The 19,496-nt window shown below is 41.6% G+C and overlaps 1 protein-coding gene across 1 annotated transcript in view; it reads left to right on the plus strand.

Annotated features, from left to right (window-relative positions):
- Nucleotides 1-19,496, plus strand: part of LOC126471978 (fatty acyl-CoA hydrolase precursor, medium chain-like) — an 88,220-nt gene that overhangs the window by 59,779 nt on the left and 8,945 nt on the right. The window contains exon 10 of the mRNA XM_050099906.1: nucleotides 1,199-1,331. Within this exon, the coding sequence (XP_049955863.1) occupies nucleotides 1,199-1,331 (133 nt within the window). The remainder of the gene's footprint in view (nucleotides 1-1,198; nucleotides 1,332-19,496) is intronic.

The following is a 19,496-nucleotide window of genomic DNA, read 5'->3' on the forward strand; positions in this document are numbered from 1 at the left end:
AACGTGGCAGCGTAAGTCTCCGACAAGTGATGCGGGATGACACAGAGCGACACGGAGTCCATTACATGTTCTCGGATGGCGGGCGTACATACAAAGGCGTTATGATGTACTTGGTGCAGAGTACGGTGATCCTTACTTGTGGTGGTGAGACGTGGCCGACTGGACACTTGGCGATGAATATGCCTGCACTCGCGTTTCCATTCAGTCCAACATGAGGCCACTGTCACATCTAGATGCCTCACAAATAAGGGCATAGCACGATTCGACCATCCGGTAAATGGAGACCCCTAATGAGGCTCCTTCTAATTCTGTCACACTTTGTCACACGAGTACTCACGGTCATTGCGCCCTTGACGATGAACTGTCATCATCTGATGTTTTTCTCGCCCCCTTCTGTATCCTAACAGGCCTTATAGGAACACTAAACACCAATAACATTGATGCACTCTGGTGGCAGGTCCACCTGTCACGGAGAATTGCAACTGTAAGCATTTAAACACATGTTACTGAAGGGTACATGCAGCTACATATTAGTACATTGACATTCAATCAACCTTCTGTGCGCTTTAGGTTTTTCTCTTTTTTTTTTTTTTTGTTTATGTTATGCAGTGAATTTAAAATATGAGAATAAATCACCATCGACACAGTTGGAGAAAAGTCGAATAATCTGAGCCGTATCTCCAGAAAGGGTCGAAGACAAGTGAAAGAAAGAAATCATATGAACAGATATTGTGTGCGGCATATAGAAGCGAATCATGTAATTGGCAGATTAGCAGACACACTTCCCCTAGTGGAACATGAAATATATTTAAGTTTATAATCTGGAATATAACGTTGAATTATACAATAACTGATAGCAATGCGTCACTGACGAACAAATGACAGAAGAGAAACTGCTAGTATTTTGGCTAGCTCCGCTCATTGGCAGCACTCAGTGCTCTAGAAGTTGGTGCTCGCGTGGTGTTCCGTGATTCGAAACGCATTGGAGATCTTTAAGAATGTTGGAAAACAGACACTCATGACTAAGAACAAAACTTAAGAAACACGTACAATTATCCTGACCTTAGTATTCAGCATTTACTGGTTCGATACATTATTCTCGGAGACAGTCTTGCATTAAAGACGCACTGTAAACTGAGAATGTAACTTCTATGCCTCATGTAACATATACTGAAAATCTACTCACATATCTTTTTAGATGTTCACGGACATTAAATTCGCCGAGCCGACGGATTCCACACTGCATCTCATGGCCAACGCATCGTCACAGACTTTTTACTACTATCAATTTGCCTACAGAGGTCCAAATACGCCCTTGCCGCAGTATCCAGGTAGGTAAAGGTCACTTACTTTATAACACTTTTCCAATATCGGCACCGATTATCAAGATGAAAGTTCAGATAATTACAAATCTTTAAATGAATCGTTGAGAAAATACTTTTGATAGTCTTATGTATATCACTCTTTGCTGTTTTTGCCTGAATTGTAAATTACATCGCTTCAGTGTACATTTCGGAGCTGTTTTCGTTGTACGAATATTTTCTTCGAAAATGTAAGAATTCAGTTTCTGTAACAGCACAGTTATGTCAAGTTAATTTTGAGAAGGGCATACCAAGAAGGAACACGATTCCAAAAGAATCGTTCATAGTGTGGTACAAGTTGCTTGAAGCTTACTATTAACCACAGAGAACTCATTTGCCTGCAACAGTAAACACAGAATGACCGGGAATAATCTATTTCAAAACTTTTCGCACTCTTGTCATTTCATGGATACATTTCAATTAAGTAACATTATCATTGTATTACAAGCGATGGAGGAGGATTTAAGAAAATTGTGTTTAACGTCCTGCCGACAGTGAAGTCATTAGGAATGGAGCAGGAGCTCGGATTAGGGAAGGGGAGGGAAAAATATCGACGGCGTCCTTTTCAGAGGGACCATCGAAGGATTTACCTTAAGTTTTTAAAGGAAGCCACGGTAAATCTAATTCTGGATGGCTGAACGGGGACAGATGACATGTCTTTCCGAAAGCGACTCCAGTGTCTCACAAGACGTGTCTTGTTCAAACTAATGGCTATCACAAAGTGGCTCCCGGTATACGGCCAGACTTATCTTGACCAAAGCAATTACCGCTGTACTCAGCACGATTAATGATCGCCTTATCTCTTTTATCTCAACGGAAGCTCTCAAGCGAGCACTGCACCAAGTCGTGACTGTTTCGTCACAGTAAGCGATAGATAACTAATATAATTATGTACATTAATAACGCCGGTTGCTTATAACTGTTTTCGTTTTTAAAGAAAAGAAGAAGTCATCTCACAGTCTCCTGGGCCTTATCAATCTACATCACTCGAAAATATATGCTAACAGCGTGTTTTGATTCTCGAAGCTATATGGAAAATACAAGAAGTGATGACGTCCGTAAAATGTTAAATAAACCAAAGTAGGTGAGACGTTAACTTCTCTTCTATGATAGTTATGCTGGTACCCGCAATGGTGTTGTTCATCATATCCTGACGCGAAAAAAAAACCAACACCATGAAGGAGTTGTACGAGATGAACGAAAGTTGTTAAGCGTGTTTGTACACCTTAAAGATGACGTCTACTAAGATTTCACGCCGGTCGATTAAATTTGGTGCCAGTGGCGCCACTAGGAGGATGCAGATCGGGTTTGCTTCAAATACGAGCTGTAACGGTCGTAAGCGTTAGTTACCCTTGAGATTGGACGTTGTGAGTTAATGTTAAGTAAGATCGCCTTTAAGGCAACAAAGACGCCATTATCAACACCTCAATGACTTTGAACGAGGCCGTGTAATAGAGCTATGAGAAGCTGGTTGTTCCTTCTGCGATATTGTAGAAAGATTGGGTAGGAATGTAGCCCCTGTACATAATCGCTGGGAGCGGTGGTCAGGGGAATGCACTGTCGCAAGAAAGCCGGGCTCAGTATGACCAAGTAGCACTACCGAGAGGGAAGACCATCATGTTCGGCGTGTGGCTCTGGTGCCTCGTACTGCATCTACAGCAGCAAATCTACAGCAGTTGGCACCACAGTGACACAGTGGACTGTCACAGATCTGTTACCGCAAGGTCAGCTCCGAGACAGACGCCCTGTGGCGTGCACTCCACTGACAACAAACCACCCAGGTTTGCAACGTGAGCTCATTGGAGAGCGGAGTGAAAGTCTATTGTGTTTTTGATGAAGGCCCTTTCTATCTCGGTGCCGGTGATGACTGTGTGTTGATTAGAAAGAGTTTAGATGAACACATGCAACAACCTGTGTACGGCCTAGACATACTGGGCCTACACCTGCAGTTGGGGTCTGGTGTGCGATTTCGTAGGACAGCGGGAGCATTCTCGTGGTTATCCCACGCACCCTAACTCCATATCTGTATGTCAGTCTGGCGCTTCGACCCGTTGTGCTGCCATTCATTAACATCATTCCAGGGTTTGTATTCCACTAGTATAATGTTAGACCACATACCGTCGTTGGAAGCCAGTATGCTCTACAGAGTGTCGACAGGTTCGCTTGGCCTGCTTGATTACCAGGCCTGTCTCCAATCCCGCATGTACCGGATATCATCGGACGTCAACTCCAGCGTCATCCGCATAACCGACAAAGTGCAACAGGCACGGCACTCAGTCCCACAAACTGACAACTGGCACCTACGCGACGCATTGCATCCACGACACCATTCTTCCATTCAACATTCCGGGGGATAGATTAGTTAGTAATGAACCAGTATTGCACATTTGCGATGTGACCTTGCATCGTTAAACACTTAGGTATGTTACCTAGACATACGTGTTCCCAAAATTATTTTGTATTAATTCTGCCTTGGAGGTGGGATTCTTTTCCATTAGTGTGTGTTGTTTATTCCTTGCTGCTATGACGACCAGAACATGCTGAAAACACAGTGTTTGTTTCAAATTAAAAGATACTGACTAATCTGGAAAACTACTTCTTTTAAGAAATTTGTACCGGCGGAGGACCCACACATAAAAAACGAATTGTAATTGTATACTAAGACGCCTATCAAGGGGGACATTTTGGTGGAATGAGGGGTTAAGACTCGTACACCATTTGATTTTCATTCCAGGCACTTTCTCCATATGTGTGCTAAACTGTTGTACTATATCCTACCAGTATACCATACGAGATGAAATACTGTCATGCACTTAATCGTAATTATGCGACTCAGTTCCTTATTTCCAGCAGGTTATATTCATTTCCAAAACCCCTCAGAGGAGCAAGGAAATAGTTACTCAAGCAGCAGTGAAGGAAATGGGGCTTCATTTCTGACGAGCGCGCGGCTCATGGCTTATTGAGTCTTAAGAAGAAGGAAATGTGCAATATTTGAGTTGTGTTTGGATCTGTGACTGACAATAAAACCCTGGGCTATCTTTATTAGAGCAAACAGGATCCCCAGTGGTGAACATTAATAAAACTGACAAACTTCAGGAACGGACTACTGAAGGGAAATGGAGGAAAAAATGTACTATGAACATGTGTCCCGAAATGCATCGTTGCGGCGGTAGGCGGTGCTGACAAATAAAAGTTCCTCAGACCAAGTGCCTAGAGATGACGATTATGCAGACTAATAATGCCAGTTCTGATAAAGGCTGCTTCGTCTGTATAGAGGACTGATGACAGATATCCTATAATTGTCATGGTCTGCTGCAAAAACCATCGACAAGATCCTTACCGTGGAGAAAAATCTGGTGCTGATAATCCTTGCACTCGTTGCAGCTCGTAGGGATAGTAACGGTTGTCATGCAGGATATACATAATCGTACTTCGGCTTTCATCATGTTGGCGGGACACTGACCTGCAGCTTACACTAAGAGGTCGTTTCAATTTCCTGTAGAATGCTGTCCTACAAATCTGGTGTTCGCAAAGTCCGCTCCCTCCCTGCGTGTTCGTCTGTCTAAAAGAAGCCATGATAACACCCAAAAAGCGCTTGAAATATTGTGTAATGTGGTTGTCTGTGAGCGTACTTGTTTTGGTATAGCCGTGCTACCTCTCGACCGTTTCCATCTGCTTGGCCGTACAGCAACACCAACTAGGCTTGTTCTCGACGTGAATTCCAGAATGTTTGGCTGTTTACAGTACATTGCGTCAATCACACATCCTAAAACGCACTAGAAACACACTGCTTGTGGTCAGAGGAACATTCATTCGTCCGGCCATCTACTGAGGCAACGATGCATTTTCGGACACATATCCACAGGAAGTTTGTTCCTCCATCCCAATCAGCAGTCTGTCCTTGTGGTCTGCCGGTGTTCACCCTATATATCACAGAAACAACGAACACGATGAAAATACCTGAAAGTCGGAACCCGAAAATATCTTTTGTTCTCAGCTGAGATGATATTCTAACTTAAGACGCTATACGCCACACAGTGTAGAAAGTCTTTCGGTTATTTATTTATTGGCACAGTTTAGTCTCACATTGGGTCAATAAAATCAAATATTATACAACAGAGTCTACAATGAACAACTTTAGATCTTAGTAGTGAACAATTTCCTCCTTACTCCGAACTTCTTCATTCTATGTCATCTGGAGGCTCGTCTTTCTGCAAATATCACGCAATTCCGTCGTGATGCCTCGAATGTGCAACGGCTTCTCTGCTGTCTGTTTAATGTGATCTTTCTTAATGTTCATTTCATTTACATACGTTTGTACTTTTTAAACCAGTTGTTTTGCTGTTCCAAAAGTAGTCAAAAAGTTGTTTCAGGAGTCTAGTATTCAGTAAGCGAGGAATACGCCCAAAAAAGCAACCCTTTTTTATCGCATTGTATCAGCAATGGATTCACTTTCTTAATAAATCACCGAATTGGGAAAGAACTCCTCTGACCATTAGCTTGGTGTTTTTCATTGATAATCCTTCAGAGTATTCTTATAGCAACTTTATGCAGTTTGTCAAGTGTTGTTTGGGTGTTTATTTAAAATAATGTTTCAGTTGGGTAAGTTTCCTCCATTTTAACAAGGGAGGAATAATGCCGAATTTTTGGCATTTGTTAAAATGATCGTTTTTTTGTAAGTTGCCCAGGTAGTTCTCTGTGTTCTACTGTCTATTGATGCTCTTTCATTGGCATTCCAAGTATAACAATCTCACCAAGATATTTAAACTTTTTTATCAAATTAATTTTTGGGCATTGTGGAGTATAATATGGGATTTGCCGATTGAGGAGGTAGACATCACTTCTGTCTTCTCAAAAGAAATTTGCAACCCCAACTTTGCCGCTAATCGTTCTCGTTCTTCTACCTCAAACTTTGCTTCTTTGCTATTGTTTGCTAACAACGCCAAATCATCTGCAAATTCAAGACAGTTAAGTCAAATCTTTCTTTCAATCTTAACAGATTGTCGAAATATCTTGTTCCATCACGCACAATTTTCTGCAGCACGTAATTAAACAGTAATGGAGAAAATACAACACCTCATCGAAAGCCAATTTGAATTCCGAAAGATGTAATATTTTGAAAAGTGACCGCAATGAGAATGACACATTTTTGACGTAAACCAAATTCTGTAAGGATAGACAGGAAAGATCCACGATGGTTACTGTCATAGGATTTTTTAAAGCTGACGGAGGTGATCACTACCTTCTTACATATGATATTTTGGTGTTTCATTATCCATGAAAGACTAATAATTGATATTCACCTAATTCACCATCAAGCTGTTCATGAATTCTGGAATACAGTTCCTTAGAAAGAAAGATATATCTCTATAACTATTTGGATCCGATCTATCTCCTTTCTTCTGTAGTGCATAGATTATTGCAACATTTCATTTCTCTGGAAATTTCTGAACTCTCCAAATATCCGTATACTTCCAAAGTTCTGCCATTAGCTGATTCTGACTTGCTGCCATATAATTCCGAAGCGAATTAATCGCTGTTGATGCTTCGTCTGGTTGTGTGTGTGGGTGTATGTGTGTGTGTGTGTGTGTGTGTGTGTGTGTGTGTGTGGGAGGGAGGGAGGTGGGGGGCGGGAGGGGTGTAACATTTTCCGAATGCGTTTTATTTCTCAGATAATACTGTTAAGGTTCCGCATATTTAGTAACTTTCTGAAGCATTCATCCAAGATCATTGAAGTGTCATAATTATGTCCTACATTTCCATTCATATGTTTCATCATAAGAGTAGACGGTGTATATTTCGACTGGTACTGCTTAAATGTCTCACAGCAATCTCTCGTCTTACGGCAAACTAAAGCCTCCTACATAGATATTAGTGAGTCCTAGTGAAATTTCCTTTTGACTCTTCGAATTTCTGTAGCTGTGGATCGTTCAGGATTGATTAATTCCTCCCTGGAACTTTCAGTTTTCTTTTGTTGGTCACTAACCAAGCTTTATGCCCGCGCAGGTTTACTATATCGCATTCATCGTACAACCAAGCACGTTTCTTCCGTTTCTATAAGGAAGCAACTTCTTCAGCCAAGGCTTTCTATCCCTTGACAATTGCTGCTAGATTATCACTTAAAGGCATTCAAAATCATTTCTAATAAATATGATTATTAGCAACATAACTAGGATCATAAGTTTTCTTTCTGTCCAACTTCTGGGGTTTGTTTTTACTTTAGCTGTCAGATTGGTTTTCGTTATTGGAACGTAGTGGTCTGAATCAATATCGACGCCAGGCAAGACTTTAACATTATAGATTTCATTATGAAATTTCCTATCCATGGCCACACGAGCTATCTGAAACTTTCCTAGCTTGAGGTTAAGACATTTCCAAGTCATTAACTAATATCGACTTCTCTTAAACCTTCTCGTCACCAACACCAACCAATGTGCAGTAGAAAATTCTATTAATAATTCTCCATTCCTGTTTGTAAGTTCATGAGTGAGCCATCGTTCCACCACACTTCGAAATTTCTTCTTTCTCCCTATCTTCGCATTACATCCACCAAGAAGAATTTTAATATTAGTATGAGGTATGATTGTTAACAATAAGTCAAGTTAATCCCAATTTTTTTCAGTTCCTTCCTTATCAGTTCTATTTTTAACATTAGTTGGAGCACGAACATTTATCAGTGCGTAGATATTGTTTCCTGTCTTGATTATTAACGGTGCTATTCTTGCTGAATTATATGAAAAATCCTCAGTGAAATCAAATATTCTATTGTGTACCAAGAAATTCACCCCGTACTGTGCAAGATTTTCTCTTCCCCTTACTCCTGGTGATCCTGTATTACCGATATCGTCCTCACTCGATCGGATCCTGATCAGCATTACATATCTCTTGTGTTAATATAAGATATCTGTTAGATGTTTCAACTTACCAACCTTCCTTACAGAATTGATATTTGCTGTGGCAGAATACGAAGACATTTCTGGTTTGTTAAATTTTAGTCTATTCTTGCGTGGAATATGTTGCATGTGTATGTGTGTTTATTCAGTGCGTCGATAGGAGTTCCGACTCGTCTTAGCCCTGTATGTGACACTGCATCATATCCGAATGGAGTCTTCGCTGGATTATCTTGTGACTGTCAAAACCGGTGGACTCCTTCAATATAAGACTCCCCTTACTTGTATGATTTACTGATCAATGATCAAGTGTCTGGCCAAGTTCTGGGTTTACTAGTCCAGATGTGATCTGGAAAGGTGGTGGATGAAATATGGGAATGAAGTCCCATGCTTCTTGACAGAGCGTAGGGGAACGATGCGGGAGACCAGCACCGCCGTACTAGGCAAGGCCCTAGTGGAGGTGGTAGTCGTTGCCTTCCTCCGACCGTAATGGGGATGAATGATTATGATTAATACGACACAATGAATGAGATATGGAAGAATGAAAAATGAGACTGATGAGGTTTGTGTTTGGTCCGCGAGAGCTATTTTATTTCACTCAAGTCCGCCAGCAAAGCTGGTGAGGAGCTCCCCATCCGCCATCTAGAACTCGCCACGTAGGAGTACATTCTTCTCATATTATGAGACCGTAACAGGTTCGTCGAGTCTTTCTTTTGTATATGTGGTGGGTATTTTTTCTCCTTTTTAGTGAAATATTGTCTGTATAATGACTAAGTAACTGTTTATTAACGTAAAACAAAATACTTATCCCCAGAATTGTACTTAGATATATTTGTAAAACAATAAAGATTTCGATTTTAATTTGATAAATATTACGATTTTTCGATATACTTGATGTATTTTAAACAAATTTCTAAAGATGAACTGCATGAATATTGCCGCCAGGCATTAATATTGTCCTTTACTACTGAACCGTTAAACGATTCAACGCGATTCGGATCATTTCTATATGGTGATGCTACACAATAATCTGACATCGTATATCTCAATTACATTAAGTTTTTCGAAACAATGCCAAGTGAAGTGTAAGCTTTACGTCAACGTTTGGTGATGGCCGCGACCACCTGATTATGAGAAAATTGGTTTATGGAACGCTAAAAAGAAGGGAGTAGTTACGATTTTCTTTCTATTTATCCATTTGTAAACTGATATTTATGGAGATTGAACATGAAAAATATCATACTTCGTGGTATTTCACATAAAAGGAGGAGACGAGGCTATTATTTTTGATTTATGTGATATGATATAGAATCATACCTTTTTGCTTAAAATACATAAAGAATGGTGAAAGACACCTAAACATGCCACCGGCCACAACAGTTAAAAGTTGTATTCCGAGATGTCTACAGAGAAGTGCATCTGATTCCCGCAAATTGAGGGACCTTTTCAGGCTACTAATTGATTACTGTTACCGCGTTCCTGGGCTAATAAGAAGTTATACAGGGCAGCTATCAGTAGGTGAGAGAGTCGAGACTGACTGCAATTTAACAATTAGTCAAATTTTTATTGGACATTGTTTCGAGAATCTGAAGTGGTCGTCGAAGATGACCTGAAATGGAGTCGTCTTAGGTGTGGTTACTGACTGTTGTTATTAGAAAGAAAACTGAAACATATCAACGTTTAACCTGCTGGTGGCCGTGCTGGATGGCTAAATATTAAACTGGACAGGGGGCTCTTGCAGAAACGAATTAATTTTGTTAAACCGAATGTAGGAAGAATGAAGAATGTAGTTAGTTGCTAGGAATGGACAAGCCAGAAAGGTTTTCTATAAAAAGAAACAGCCGCTCTCTGTATGATAACGATGGAGAGAGAAACAAACTTTGTCACGAGCCTAGATGTGTTCATATAGTATCGTTCATATAGTATCGATCTTTGATTACGTAGGGTGCGATAGTAATGTTGCAGGGAAGATGATAGGCAGTTGGCATGTCACTGGACTGGATTTGTGCAGATTTTATGTGATCATACGGCGCCAAATTAAGGGCGTTAAGTGCGATATTTTGGTTAGCGATTAACGGTTTCTTTTGTAGTTCATATTTTATATTTCTCGTGCCGAATTGTATGTCATAGGGCTGCGTGTTAGTAACCAAACTTATTTGTGCTTCGAGAACTTTTCTTCGACCAGCTTTGACACGCTGACAGTAACTCTTGAGGCCATCAATCAGTGCTTTCCTGTATTACTTTTGTTAAAGGCTTTCTCCGTCTTCTCGGTTCTGGTTCAGCGATAAAACTCTCACAGCTTTTTACCGTTCTTCTGGAACCACAACTCTCGTTTATTTTTTAAAAAATGGTTCAAATGGCGCGGAGCACTATGGGACTTAACATCTGTGGTCATCAGGCCACTAGCACTTAGAACTGCTTAAACCTAACTAACGTAAGAACATCACACACATCCATGCCCGAGGCAGGATTCGAACCTGCGACCGTAGCGGTCACGCGGTTCCAGACTGAAGCACCTAGAACCGCACGGCCACACCGGCCGGCACGTTTATTTTATGCTGAGCAATGTCCATCTCTCACAGATCTGTCTCACACTATTGGAAACATCTTAACTTCTGTCTTAGAAAATTCTTCGTTGAGAACGTCTTTATCCATACTGAACACTTGTCCGCTGAACATTAAATTTCTCCTTTCAACTATCATTGTGATTATTTACACCTTACATTACATTTAATTTACCATATTTCAGCTCAAGGTGTTCATCAAGTCATCTATTGCCTCGGACCTTATGTTATATCTAGCATACTCTTTTAAGTAACTCTTCCATTTGTCGATTTCCCTTTTCGATTAATGTGCAGGTATCGGACGTAGACAAATCATATGTTCTTCTGTGTGGCTGGTCCCGGCGGAGCTTCGAGTCCTCCCTCGGGCGTGGGTGTGTGTGTTTGTACTTAGGATAATATAGGTTAAGTAGTGTGTAAGCTTAGGGACTGATGACCTTAGCAGTTAAGTCCCATAAGATTTCACATACATTTGAACATATGTTCTTAAAGCAGCATTGCAGTGTCTCAGCAACTTCTTATCATAATAGGTTTTAGCTGGTACACTCACTCTAATTTGGAGATACATATAACAAGATAAGAGTTGCTTCTTCTTCTTCTTCTTCTTCTTCTTTTTCTTCTTCTTCTTCTTTCTTGTTAGGATAGGTCTTTGTCTATTACACAATCTTCATGCCTATATTTTCTACAGTTGCTTACCATATGATCTCCACATCTCTTTATCGGTCTACCTATTGATCTTTTCTCTATTGGTCTGTAATTCACTGTTATGAGCTGTGTCCAGGAAGTAAGTTCTGTTTGGTAACGCCGGTCGGTGTGGCCGAGCGATTCTAGGCACTACAGACTAGAGCCGCGCGACCGCTACGGTCGCAGGTTCGAATCCTGCCTCGGGCGTGGATGTGTGTGATGTCGTTAGGTTAGTTAGGTTTAAGTAGTTCTAAGTTCTCGGGAACTGATGACCTTAGAAGTTAAGTCCCATAGTGCTCAGAACCATTTTTTTTTTTTTTTTTTGGTAACAAAAACAAATAGAGTACACGATGGAGAAATTCCTTATTGGAGAGACACTACAAATCTTACTCTATCAGTCGACGTAGTTCGCACCATTTTGTACGTGCTTTTCATAGTGTGACACACACTGAACAGTCAAAACATTATGACTACTGCTCAGCGCGACGTTGGGTGCCCCCTGGTGGCGTTGTGGGCACGTGACGCCGCAAGGAAAGTTTGAGAGCGGAGCAGAGAAAGAAGGGGGAACACCCTAGCGAAGATATGGGCTGTAAATGAGGAAATCTATTGGAATAAGTGACTCTGCCAAAGGGCAGTTTATTAACATGCCGAGACCGTGAACCAATATCTCAAACAACGAAGCTGGTACAATGTTCACATGCTACTGTCGTGAGCATCTATGGAAAATGGTAAAAGAACAGTGAAACTACCACTAGGCGCTAAGTGGTTAGACGTCTAGGAATCCTCACAGAACGTGAGGTGCTGAGGCTTGCCTTCTCTGTAAAGTAGAATGTGGTATCCCTGCGGGAAGAACATGTTGGGGTGCGCACAAGTGTTTCGGAGAACGCTGTTCGTGATACATTGTAGAACATGGGAGTCCACAGCAGACAACCCCTACGTGTCCCTTGTTGACTAAATGACATCGACAATTATGAATGTAGTGGGCATAGGACCATCGGGATTCAACAGTCAGCCATTGGAAACATGTCGACCATTTGCAAGAATCATGTTTCTTGCTACACCAATCGATGATTGTCTCCACGACGCTATCACCGAGGCGAACGGCGGCTCCAAACATGTACCGCCCCACGGGCGCAGGCTGGTGGGAGCAGTATTATGCTATGAGAAACTTTCTTCTTCGCTTGCAGGCGCCCTGTAGTAGTAATCGAAGAAATCGTTTCTGCTGCGGGCCACCTACACCCCTTCATGCTTGATGTCTTCTTCCCTGAAGGCGATGTCATCTTAAGCAGTATAATTGTCCAAGTCTCGAAGCCATAATCGTGCTACAGTGGTTTGAATAGTTTGATAGTGAAATCACGTTGATGTCTTGGCCACCAAACTCACCTGATGTGAAACCGATGGAATCCTTACGTGTCGCTGTCAGGTGCTATCACCACGAACAGAAACCGCCAACCCCTTATTTACGGATTAGTTTGTTGGTCTTGGGGAGGAAGCCAAACACTGAGCTCATCGGTCCAATCGGATTAGGATAGGATGGAGAAGGAATCCGGCAGTACCCTTTCAAAGGAACCATCCCGGCATTTGCCTGAAGCTATTTAGGGAAATCACGGAAATCTAAATCAGGATGGCCGGACGCTGGTTTGAACCGTAGTTCTCTCAAATGAAACCCTGTAAGATAACCACTACGCCATTTCGCTCGGTTTATTTACGGGAATTACATGACTTGTGCACAGACAACACTTCCCACAAGCCTCCAAAAACCTACCAACAAATTGTAGAATCGAAAGTACGCTGAAACGGTGCTACATTGAGTTCCAAAGATGGACCAAGGAGCTTATGCAGGTGGTCATAATGTTTTGGGTCGTCTGTGTATGTTCATACATGCCTTCCACATAGGACGCCGCTGCTCACATTGTTAACCATGTGGTAATATGCTGTCCGAGCTCGTCATCACTAATGACGTTTTGACCACGAAGGAAGATTTCCATGTGCAAAAAGAAATGGAAGTCGCTACGAGCGAGGTCAGGACTGTATGGGGGTGATCGAACAAGCGCCAGCCAAAGTCGGATAATTAATGTCCTGCCTTGTTCTCATTGTGAGATTGTGCATTGTAATGGATCCAAATAGTAGCGCTAGTGAGCTTTCTCCAATGTTTATTCTGTATTGCGCGACACAATTACCGTCCCACAGTAAACATTTTCATTGATATTTTTCATCTGGCGGCAGAAAATGACCCTTTAGGATGCAGTGTATATCACAAAAGGATGTGCACATTTCTTTTAGAAGTGACAAGATTTATTTCTCTTTAGTCTTTACTATTGACGCTGTGAGTCTCATTCCACCGATTTTTGTTTCGATTGAGGAGTTTCACAAGCGACTCTAATGGTTCAAATGGCTCTGAGCACTGTGGGACTTAACATCTGAGGTCATCAGTCCCCTAGAACCTAACTAACCTAAAGACATCACACACATCCATGCCCGAGGCAGGATTCCAACCTGCGACCGTAGCGGTCGCTCGGCTCCAGACTGTAGCGCCCAGAACCACACGGCCACCCCGGCCGGCAGTTGAATTCATTCAGTCTGTCTATTTTCGGGTCGTTTACTATGATTTTATTTCGGACTCGTTCTTGACTTTTAAAAGTCATGACTGTTTTTTGGTGCGTGATTCTTAAGTTGTAGCTGTTCGTTGTTATATTTAATTTATAAATAGCGTTTTGAAGGGTGTCCCCACTGTCAGCTATAACAAGTCGCTCAACAGCAAACAGGTTTTTAATTAGGTAATTTATTGTTTAGTGTTACAGGTATAAAACTCTATTTCTTTAAGCCAATGCCTCAACATATCTTCACTGTATCAGTAGACGTTAAAAATTATCGGGTACAAACTCTATGCTTGTTGTGCACCTAGATTAGTTTTTATTTTAACATTCTCTTTTCCAGACAATAGCGATTTCGCAGTCTTCGAAGATTATTCGGATAACGATTGCTAATAGGTGTCACATGCCTCTTGTGTGTGTTGCTTCGAATAACATTTTCGTATCTACATTGTCAAACGGTTTCACACTACTTAGTCTATAAACAGCAGATGTGTTTCTCTATTAAATTAGTTGTCTGAGCAGCCATCTACCGTTTCTGAACCCAGTTAAATCAAACAAGAAATAATTTTCTAAGGACTGCGAGTCTTTTTGTAAATACCTTCTAAAGTATTTCATATCCTGTGTAATATAAAGAAATGTCCATAAATTTCTAATAGTGTTCCCTAGCTCTCTTTTAAATATAGGTACACGGTGACAATTGTTGAACTACATGAAATAAAATCGTCATAACTTCTGAACGATTTGCGTTAGGAGGTCACACTGCTTGGTTGACGCGAGGCATGATGGGAATTAGTAAGCGCATGCGTGGTTTGGCTTAACGACGAAGCCCACATTCATTTGGAGATGTTCGCCAATAAGCAAAATTGGCGCATTTGGGAGACTGAGAATCCGCATTTCGCGATCGAGAAGTCTCTTCACCCTCAACCGGTGACTGTGTGTTGCGCACGCAATGTTCAGTAATGGAACAATTGGCGCGACATTCCTTGATGGAACGGTGACTACCCAACTGTAAGTGAAGATTTTGGAAGATGATTTCATCCCCGTTACCCAAAGTGATCCTGATTTCGACAAGATGTGGTTTATGCAAGACAGAGCTCGATCGCGTCGAAGCAAGAGAGTGTTTGATGTCCTGGAGGACACTTTGGTGACCGCATTGGGGCTCTAAGGTACCCAGAAGCCGCTGGCATGGGCCTCTATTGGCTGTCATATTTTCCGGATCTAAACACATGCGAGCCCTTTTTTTTGGGGCTATAATAAAAAGAAGGTGTACAGCAATAACGCCAAAATCATTGCTGGGTTGAAAATAGCAATTTCGGAGGTCATCGACAGAATCAATGCAGCAAAACTTAAAAGGGTCACGCTGAATTTCGAAAATCGTCTGCACCACGTCATCGCCAATATCGAACAGGACATAACCTAAATCCAAATATCTGTAGTGACGTTTACATGTTCTTTTTTCAACTAATTATGTACAATTACTTCATACAGATAGTTAAATGTCTTCACTCTTCCAGTCTTCCCGTAGTCATTAAGCATCCACCCTGGCCAGTCGATCTTATCCAGTACGTATACGCTCTTCCCATAAGAGATTTGTAAGCCTACGCTCTCTCTGCTTTATCTTTAAAATAGTGTATCTTCTTGTACTCTCAACTGATATTGTTGGATAAATGGTCAAGTCATCCCCAAAACCAGCCAGACTACATACGGCTGTTTCAGTTTGGGTTCTAACAGCACCCGACCTTCATTTCCTTCATCTTTCTTCAGGGATTACCTTTATTCTCGAATGATCTCCTGCTAAACACAATTCAAAGTGAGCTGAGAAAGTAGATCTTCTTGTCTGAGTTTACCTTTATTTCAAAGGACTCTTAAATCTATTTTTTTCAATTTTACCTTTACTGTGTTGTTCCTGTATGTACAAGTAGCACCCATCCACGATTCTATAAAGGATAGAATTTCATATACAAAAACGCTTCAAACTTCTGTGTTCTTTAATTCTGACTGAACACACTGTAGTTTTTCTCGATGTTTGTGGTGTCATATTTCCTGCTCTATCTGTCGTACAATGATATAATTCTGCAGGTACATTCAGTGGTATATTTGGATACAATCTGCAAAGTCTATTGCGGATAGATTGTAGAAAAGAAGAAGTAGATTATAACGTTATGCCTGTTGCTGATGTTCTGTTGCATGAACTGCGAAATTGTAGTAAACGATAAACTTTAAGTCGCAGTTGTTTCAAAGAAAATGCCTATTTTGCATGCTGCACATAGAAATTATTATTTTTATTTATGCACCCAGACGCGTTTCGCCTTTGTTACAAGGCATCTTCAGTGAGTTTCCTGAAATATTATATGATTTGTCCATTTTTATACATAGGTTATGTGTACCACAACAAGAAACGATAAAATTTTCTCACTCCATTATTTCTTTAGGGGGGAGTGGAGGTTGTAAGCGGGAAAAACTTTGGAAGGTTTGAAATAATGTGTAAAGTTTGTTGCGAGTCGCTAAGTGCTGTCATTCTTAAATACTTGATGAGTACAGTCCGGATAATTTGCGTGTCGTGAGTTGCGCTGCATCAGTGTATAAATGTGCTTTCTAATTTCAGTACCTGTCTCACTGTCTTAAACGTTTAACGTAAAAGTATTCCTCTTAATGAGCGCATTGTAGAATTTTAAGTGTTTAAATTCGGTCAGTAACAATATGCAAATCTGAAAACCAAGTTCTTGTCGCTCCTGGAAGCCGTTAGGTAGGTGACATACAACTCAGCTGAGGTTAGGGTTTAGCTGTTTAGTAGTAAAGATCGTCCTCTGCGAACTCTCACAGGAATATCAGTAACGATTCTCGTTCAGCTTAATCATGAGTTTTCTGAAGTCGGCAACAACAACGACGTAGTGAGCCCTGAAAGTTGTCTTGTATCTGATGATGTTCTTCAGACTGAAAATTTATTTTAACCTAGCGAGTAAAATATTAATTAATCATTTCTAAAATATGAAATACAGTTCTCTGTGTGCTTCAGAGCGGAGACAGAAACGGAAATCGGAAAATATTATTCGTTAATACGTTTTATTATTGTAATTAAGTTAGAAAACGGTACAATAAATATCAGTTTTCGCCGAGATGCGACGACTGCATTTTTTTATTTCTTTCGTTTGAAAGAGACAGCTATGAGCAAAAGGATGTCTATGCTGGAGGCAGCTGACCGTTAGAATCAGATATGTTGTGACAATCCAGCAGATCCGTGTAGAACTCTCAGACTTCCCTATAAAAGTGGGCCCAATATACGGCAATAATAGAAAATAACCACGATGGTTTATTGTTTTCTCTCTGGGACTCGCTCTTAAAATAGCACCTAACAGGATCTCGCATTTTCACTGCTTCTGGTTTTTGAGAAGCACCTAACGCCTACAGCCTGTGGTCAGTGTACAAAATACGCTTTCTTGGCGAAAGTCTAACACCGGCACCTCACGAAGCGAGGCGTAGTAACACACTCTGACACAAATGTACACTGTGACACCGTGACTATTACAGTTAGTCAGGGTTAAGTTACCTTCGTGGTACACGCGATCCGAAGGTGAACAGCCCGCCTGCAGGGGGCTAAGAGCCGCTGCAGGTTGAGCTGCTGCCACCTGCAGGTTTGGAAACTCGCCATCATCAGCTGCTATAGTCTTTCGTCCTCACATTTCTTTCTCGCGCTCATCTCAAACCATGTAGTACCCTTATAAATATCAGAATGTATTAACAAATGTAGTTTCTTGTTAACCAGTAAAACGGAATGAACACTTTTCAGCGCAAAAGGTTTCTTTTTATAAGTGAATGTAAATCTTTGTAGCACAAAACATTACAACATATTAGCGAGTTAAATTTTGACTGTGTACAGTTATATGATTGTGATATGGCTTTTCGTGTTCACCTAACTTTCATGTCGATTTTAAGATCCGGCCACGCGCAATAGCCGCGCGGTCCTGAGCGCCTTGACACGGTTCGCGCAGCTCACCCCGTTCGAGGTTCGCGTCCTCCCTTGGGCATGCGCGTGTGTGTTGTCCTTAGCGTAAGTTAGTATAAGTTAGATTAAGTAGTGAGTAAGCCTAGGGACGATGACCTCAGCAGTTTGGTCCCATAGTAACTTACCACAAATTTCCAAATAAGATCCAGAAGCAGACTCGAGGAGACTACCTGGATTTATTATATTGGAAAGGTCTACGCAGTCACATACCAACTGACTGATTGTTTCATGCTTGCAAGTAGGACAGCTTATGATTCTTCTGAGCCTAGACGGAACGTAATTTCGTTCTTTTCGTTCCACCCGTTTTAAAGAAACAAGTGGGTGGGTTTTTGTGAATTACCACTGCTTGACGCAGTTCGTAATATCCCTCCAAACTGTGACATCAAGAGCCGTGGCACTAGGCAATAATGCGAGTCACATGGCTCTTGCCAGAAATATTCTTCAATGGGACTCTCTGATCGCACGCCGCAACGCGGAAGTGGGATCCACAGCTGAAAGGTGTTAGTCCGAGTCTCCTGCCCCCACCACGTGGCATCACATAGAAGCTCCCAGATATTTTTGGGCAACTGAACGACAGACACCAACTCTAGGATAAATGAACATCATGCACACCTCTGTCCATGGTTATATCTGGATATGTGATAGCGAAGGTATGAGGTCTTTCATAGGGTGTTGATAAGTCCTCAGATATCATGTGCAATAATCTTTGCCGGCCGAAGTGGCCGTGCGGTTCTAGGCAGGTTGTTGATAAGTCCTCAGATATCATGTGTAATAATCTTTGCCGGCCGAAGTGGCCGTGCGGTTCTAGTCGCTGCAGTCTGGAACCGCGAGACCGCTACGATCGCAGGTTCGAATCCTGCCTCTGGTATGGATGTGTGTGATGTCCTTAGGTTAGTTAGGTTTAAGTAGTTCTAAGTTCTAGGGGACTAATGACTTCAGAATTTGAGTCCCATAGTGCTCAGAGCCATTTGAACCATTTGTAATAATCTTTGTGGGACTCCTAGGCCACTTCAGTTGATTAAACATTCTGTAAACCTATTTATTCTATAGTCTAGCACGTCTGCTCAGTTCACGCATTGCGGTCGGCATCGACGTGATCAACCAGGGCCGCAGCTCGTGGTCGTGCGTTAGCGTTCTCGCTTCCCGCGCCCGCGTTCCCGGCTTTGATTCCCGGTGGGGTCAGGGATTTTCTCTACCTCGTGATGACTGGGTGTTGTGTGATGTCCTTAGGTTGGTTAGGTTTAAGTAGTTCTAAGTTCTAGGGGACTCATGACCATAGCTGCTAAGTCCCATAGTGCTCAGAGCCATTTGAACCATTTGATCAATCGTCTTGGTCTAATACTACGATGCAGCCCCTCTGAAGCGTACAATGCTGCATTCATCACACTCAAAACTTACTGCCA

Source organism: Schistocerca serialis, chromosome 1, assembly GCF_023864345.2.
Source record: "Schistocerca serialis cubense isolate TAMUIC-IGC-003099 chromosome 1, iqSchSeri2.2, whole genome shotgun sequence".
Taxonomy (NCBI): Eukaryota; Metazoa; Arthropoda; class Insecta; order Orthoptera; family Acrididae; genus Schistocerca; species Schistocerca serialis.